This window comes from Oreochromis aureus, linkage group 6, assembly GCF_013358895.1.
Source record: "Oreochromis aureus strain Israel breed Guangdong linkage group 6, ZZ_aureus, whole genome shotgun sequence".
Classification (NCBI taxonomy): Eukaryota; Metazoa; Chordata; class Actinopteri; order Cichliformes; family Cichlidae; genus Oreochromis; species Oreochromis aureus.
In genome coordinates this window covers 6,932,994-6,938,993 of record NC_052947.1, presented here as the reverse complement: position 1 = coordinate 6,938,993, position 6,000 = coordinate 6,932,994, and the positions used below count along the sequence as shown (strand labels likewise).

Below are 6,000 nucleotides of genomic sequence, written 5' to 3'. Positions count from 1 at the left end.
GATGGCATTACCTTGGCCTCAAGTAACACTGTGAGGAAACTCTGAGTCATTTTTGACCAGGACATGTCCTTCAACGCACATATTAAACAAATATGTAAGACTGCCTTCTTTTATTTGCGCAACATCTCTAAAGTTAGAAATATCCTGTCTCAGAGTGACGCTGAAAAACTAGTTCATGCATTTATTACTTCCAGGCTGGACTATTGTAATTCTTTATTATCAGGATGTCCTAAAAACTTGCTGAAAAGCCTTCAGCTGATCCAAAATGCTGTAGCAAGAGTACTGACAGGGACTAGAAAGAGAGAGCATATTTCTCCTGTTTTGGCTTCCCTTCATTGGCTTCCTGTTAAATCCAGAATTGAATTCAAAATCCTGCTCCTCACATACAAGGTCTTAAATAATCAGGCCCCATCTTATCTTAATGACCTTGTGGTACCATATCACCCTATTAGAGCACTTCGCTCTCGCTCTGCAGGCCTACTTGTTGTTCCTAGAGTATTTAAAAGTAGAATGGGAGGGAGAGCCTTCAGTTTTCAGGCCCCTCTTCTGTGGAACCAGCTTCCAGTTTGGATTCGGGAGACAGACACTATCTCTACTTTCAAGATTAGGCTTAAAACTTTCCTTTTTGCTAAAGCATATAGTTAGGGCTGGACCAGGTGACCCTGAATCCTCCCTTAGTTATGCTGCAATAGACGTAGGCTGCCGGGGATTCCCATGATGCATTGAGTTTTTCCTTTCCAGTCACCTTTCTCTCTCACTATGTGTTAATAGACCTCTCTGCATCGAATCATATCTGTTACTAATCTCTGTCTCTCTTCCACAGCATGTCTTTATCCTGTTTTCCTTCTTTCACCCCAACTGGTCGCAGCAGATGGCCCCGCCCCTCCCTGAGCCTGGTTCTGCCGGAGGTTTCTTCCTGTTAAAAGGGAGTTTTTCCTTCCCACTGTTGCCAAAGTGCTTGCTCATAGGGGGTCATATGATTGTTGGGTTTTTCTCTGTATTTATTATTGTGCTATCTACTGTACAATATAAAGCGCCTTGAGGCGACTTTTGTTGTGATTTGGCGCTATATAAATAAAATTGAATTGAATTGAATTGAATTGAATAGCGCGGCCCAGCCAAATTTCAGCTGCCAACAATGGCGGCCGCTACTAAGTTTTAAAATTAGTCTTATTAATCTTTCTGGGTCGCAAAATAAACTTTTAACATATTTTCAGGTGAGAAAGTAGCTGTATAAATTACAAATATCTGCTTGTTTTATCAAGACATCGTATATTTGCAAAAGTTAGCCGACGTTTTCGGAGACGTCTGTTACCCACCCGCTCGATAGCAAGCCGGGGGGGGTTAAATGGTCACTCCAGTCGGCGAGAGCAGCGGACTCCCGGCTTCATCGTTTTCAGACCCCCGCTCTTTCGCTACTCAGGTTAAACATGATATATAAGTCACTCGGATAACTTAAAAATGTAATTGTTTGCCTTTTTCGGTGTTTTATTTGTTCCGGAGTAAATCGGTTTGGCTGAGATCAAAGTTATTAGATTATTAGATTAAATAAAACTTCATTAATCCATTGGATGGGTTCCTCCGGGATTTTCACACAGCTGAATAAACGTTAAACAGAAAACTGATTAAACAGAAGTGTGAGACGGTGGAGAATTTAAGCCAGTGTCCTGTAACATTTTAGACAGCAAGGAGCAGACGGCCGAGTTTATTAAACTCCACTGACACAGCGGTGAGGTAAATCTGAAGGCTAGACCGTCCCATTTCACAGCCTCGCACTTCCGGCCTTCTCGGTCTTTGAAGGACCCGGCCCACGTAGACCGCGAAGGCCGGGTCCTCCGAAGGATGCAGCCAACGTTTTGGGACACAGCTGAAGAAGCCATGGTGCTAACGAGTCGGCTACGAGCTAAGCTAAGCTAGCGAAACAGTACAGACAATGAGTGAATACTACTATAAATTAGGTAGTGAGTACACAGAAAGTGTGCTTCGGATGAAGCACGTGATGATTATACTATGAAAAAAGAATGTATTTAAAAGTTTTTAATTAAATTGCTAAGCAGATAAGCTACTCAGAAACACCACTGTCTTTGAGCAGGAACAGGAAGTGATACTGAAGTGATAGAGCGAGCAGCGAACACCAAGTGATCAGGCGCAGTACTATCAAAAAGTATTTGCGCACTTACAGATTTCTTTTTAAAAATGTTGCTAATTCATCACACTTCTAGAACTTTTGAATAAAGATTTCACTTAAAAAGAACAGGTTTGGATAGCCTTTTCCCTTAATAAATGAAATTAAATCAATTAAAACACCATTTAAACACTGCGTTTTGCATTTGTCTAATTGTAAAATGTGTTTGATGACCTCAAACAAACAAGTGTGGCAAATATGCAAAAAACTAAGAAATCAAGAAGGGAGCAAATATTTTACATAAAAATTGCAAGCAAATCCAATCTCTGTCACATGTGCTCAGTGTGAATTCTTGTCTGTTCTTATCACGAGTGGTGGACCTGCCAGTTCTGGTGTTATCTTATTAATGCCAGTTCATCTGCACAGTGCTAGGCTGTGATTACACGTCTGACTAAAGGATTTCCAGCTCCACCCTGATGCAATCTGTTTCTGACAGTTTGTCCATTAACATAAACATGCACATGAGTAGTTCACTCAGGTTCATTTTTAGCTCTCTGGCAATGTTATTCCTCTTCCTCCGGACACTCTTTGATGCTCCTTCATCACCTTCATCTCATGCATCCAGCAGATACGAGAACACTAACATGAAGGATTCACAGAGGTTGCTTTTAACTAAATGTACCAAAGTCCCTGCAGTTTAATTGACTTTCTGTTAATTGAGCTACTGAAGCTTCTGAATGAACTACAGCACCAGAATCTGAATATATGAATAATTTTTTATTTTTTTAAATATTAATGGTCTTTTACTCACAATTCACAATGATGATATTGTGTCCAGTCCTTTTTGTCCCCAGGTCATTTACAGCTATGCAGTAATACTCTCCAGCATCAGAAGACTGAATGGAGCTGAAGATGAGCTGGGAGTCTTTACTGAGAGGTTTCTGATCATTCTGCTTGTACCAGGTGTAACTAGCTGCTGGGTTAGCATCACTGCTACAGGTCAGAGTCACAGAGCTGCCCTCCACTATCTCACCCGAGAGAGTCACTGACACAGAGGGGCGTATTGGAGCATCTGGAGGAAGAAAAAAAAAACCCATAAACATGTGTAATGCTTTATTTCGGCAACAGTTACAGATACATATAAACATTAATGTGAATTTTTTTTTTACCTGTAACAAGCAAAGTGACTCCAGGAGTGCCAGTATAACGTCCAATACGACTGTTTGTCTCAAACCTGAACTTGTATTGAGCTGAGTCGCTCTCCCTCAGGTCTGTGATTCTCAGAGTGCTGTTGTTCTGAAAAAAATGATACTCCACTCGAGCGTCATAGTTTGGGTCAGTTTTTAGATCCACAGGTACATCTTGTTGCAATTTAGTAAACCATAATCTCTTCTGAATTTCAATAATTTCATTATTTATTCTGGGTGGGTATGTGTAGGTGCAGTGTATCTCCACTGATGATCCTTTTACAGCACAGATCTGAGTAGAAGTGTAAGTCACTCCCCATCCATTCTGACTCTGTACCACTGTAACACAGAGCACATCAGAAAACATAATAACACATGCGCTATTGTATCTGGAGTCTCTGTGATAATAGTAAATGAATTTGTTTTAGTGCAATGACAGCAGAATTATAAAATGTTTTACATCTGTTGACTAACATTTTGTGTTATTATATCACTGACTCGCTTGTCATTTCAACCACCTGTTTGTTTTCAGAGCAAAAAGATCAAATGGTCTCAAAGTACAGTGAAGTACTAGAAACACAGTAAACCATGATGCAGTGCGCATAGAAAATGACAGAATATTGTGCTACTGCGCCTGAATGTACAAACCGGTCTGGTGTCCAGCAATGTCGGACAAATGATTGCTTTGTAGTCTCATAAAAACTCTGATATATACCTAATGGACATATATCTGTCCATTTCTACAAGTCATTACAGGCTAATTAAGCCTGATTTTAGAGGCTTAACTCCACTTTATTTTCCCACATGCCTCTTGTTTGAAAAAACAGTGAATGTGAAATGTAGACACACAGTACCTGACACAGAAAGCAGAACGATAAAAAATCCTCTGAGTGCTGCAGTTAAACTCATAGCTGCCCCGTCATCTGGCTGTGTGACTTCAGAGACAATAAGAAATGTCAGCAGGTAAATAATGTAGACACATAAAAAAACAATTCTATTTACAAAGGTGAAGGACATTGTCACTTAAGAACCTTTCTGATGTGGTCTGCAGGCAGAAAACTGAGTTCAGGTTAGTAAAAGCACCCTTCCTTCCTTTTCACACCTCTTATACACACAGTGATGCAAATGTATCAGTTTTTCATCGTCATAATTCAATCCTAATATGTAATATGTGTGAGAACATAATAAAAGTTCAAGTTTCTGGTGTGTTAGGATTAAACCTCTAATAAAACACCTTTTTTAACTCATTATTTATTTTGTGTTTTATGTTGTTTTGCACTCAGGTACCTTTGTGGGTCTCTGCTCTCTAAGTCACTAATAAAAGCCACAACACGCAGCCACTAGCACCCACCATCACATCCGGTTTAGTTGAGTTATTTTTTTACTTTGAACAACCAACACTGCAGAAGTGCATGTGACCAAAACAATTCAGTCAAACCATACAGCCTGTGTGTGGACTTCCTCTTCTGTCTTTATCTTAAGCCAATATATGTCTTTAGAAGACTTTTTACAGTAGCTCTCTTTAGAAGACTTCACTATGTTTGAGAGGTCTGAAAGGGTCACTAATCAATGGAGATTAAAAAAAAAAGACAGGAAGTGATAATATAATTGCAGAGGTGAGGAGAAGGCAGATTGTTTATCTGCAGTACTTGGAAACTGTTAACTTACCAAAGTGTGATACGTGGTGTACTTTTATTTCATGGGTAATCATTTTTCATGGGTGGTGATTAAAACCTTTTTTATTCAGAGGAAACAGAGTGAGCCCATCCTTGCAGAGGGAGGTTTCTCATGCCTTCAGCGTCCACCCCCCACTCATCATTCCCTACAAACAGCAAGTGCAAGGTGTGGGAGCCCAGTGCTTTAACAGCAATCATTCCAGGGCACGCTCCATGATAAAGCGTGTTTTTGGAATGATGAAGACGAGATTCAGGGCCATCATCCTGCTGGAGGTGCACCACACCTTTGTACCTCACATAAGTGACACCCAGTGCTATTTTTTTATTTTTAATATTTAATTTTTGAAATAAAAAAATATTATAGTATAAATATATATATTATATATTTCTTCCTTCCTCCACAACATCTGCCTCAGTGCTGGTGACTTTGTGGCCCTAGAGGATGATGCAGCAGGGGATGAGGGGGAGGCTGGTTTGGAGGCAGTCACTGGTGCTCTTTGGCAGGACCAGCTGTCTCCTGGGGTGTCTGCCTTGGAGGATGTACCACCAGATCATGACTACTGTTAACAGGCAAGTAAAAATGTATCTAGGAATAAAGAGTTGGAAGTATTATACTAGTAGTAATATATCATCCACCATCTTCTGCTTGCATATTTCTGAAAACATCTTAGTGGTGTGGCAGCCCTGCAAACCCTGTTGATGGATGATGCAGTGTACAGTGGGAGGAAGCATCCTAAAGCTCTCTTTGCAGACCACCCTGTGTGATTCTTTACTCGTCAACAAATCCCAGGTCTCAGTTGCAGCACCCCATCCAGGTCTGATCTGGCTTTAGAAGATCCAACAACACTGCCAGAGACTTCCTGTTTCTTCAAACTATTAAAGTTTTTAAAAAAAAAGGTCCAGGAATAGGTCACTCAGGTTAATCCTCTGTGAACAACTGTAAACATGTCATGGTTCTGAGGATTTGGAGAGGGTATGGTGTGTTTTTGTCTTTGTCTGGACTTTGCTTCCT

General features: G+C 40.4%; 1 protein-coding gene and 1 long non-coding RNA gene across 2 annotated transcripts; one reads left to right on the top strand and one right to left on the bottom strand.

Moving 5' to 3' along the window:
* Positions 1-2,171: 2,171 nt before the first annotated feature.
* On the bottom strand, positions 2,172-4,348 carry LOC120440601 (B-cell receptor CD22-like). Its single transcript, XM_039613340.1, has 4 exons — positions 4,167-4,348; positions 3,295-3,651; positions 2,937-3,197; positions 2,172-2,764 (listed from the first exon to the last, which is right to left on the bottom strand). Exons 1-4 carry the CDS (start codon positions 4,327-4,329, stop codon positions 2,739-2,741), a joined length of 807 nt encoding a protein of 268 aa, XP_039469274.1. The 5' UTR covers positions 4,330-4,348; the 3' UTR covers positions 2,172-2,738.
* Positions 4,349-4,621: 273 nt separating this feature from the next.
* LOC120440603 lies at positions 4,622-5,554 on the top strand. Its single transcript, XR_005613379.1, has 3 exons — positions 4,622-4,679; positions 5,060-5,261; positions 5,405-5,554. It is a non-coding gene; the product is annotated as an uncharacterized LOC120440603 (long non-coding RNA).
* The last annotated feature ends 446 nt before the right edge of the window (positions 5,555-6,000 follow it).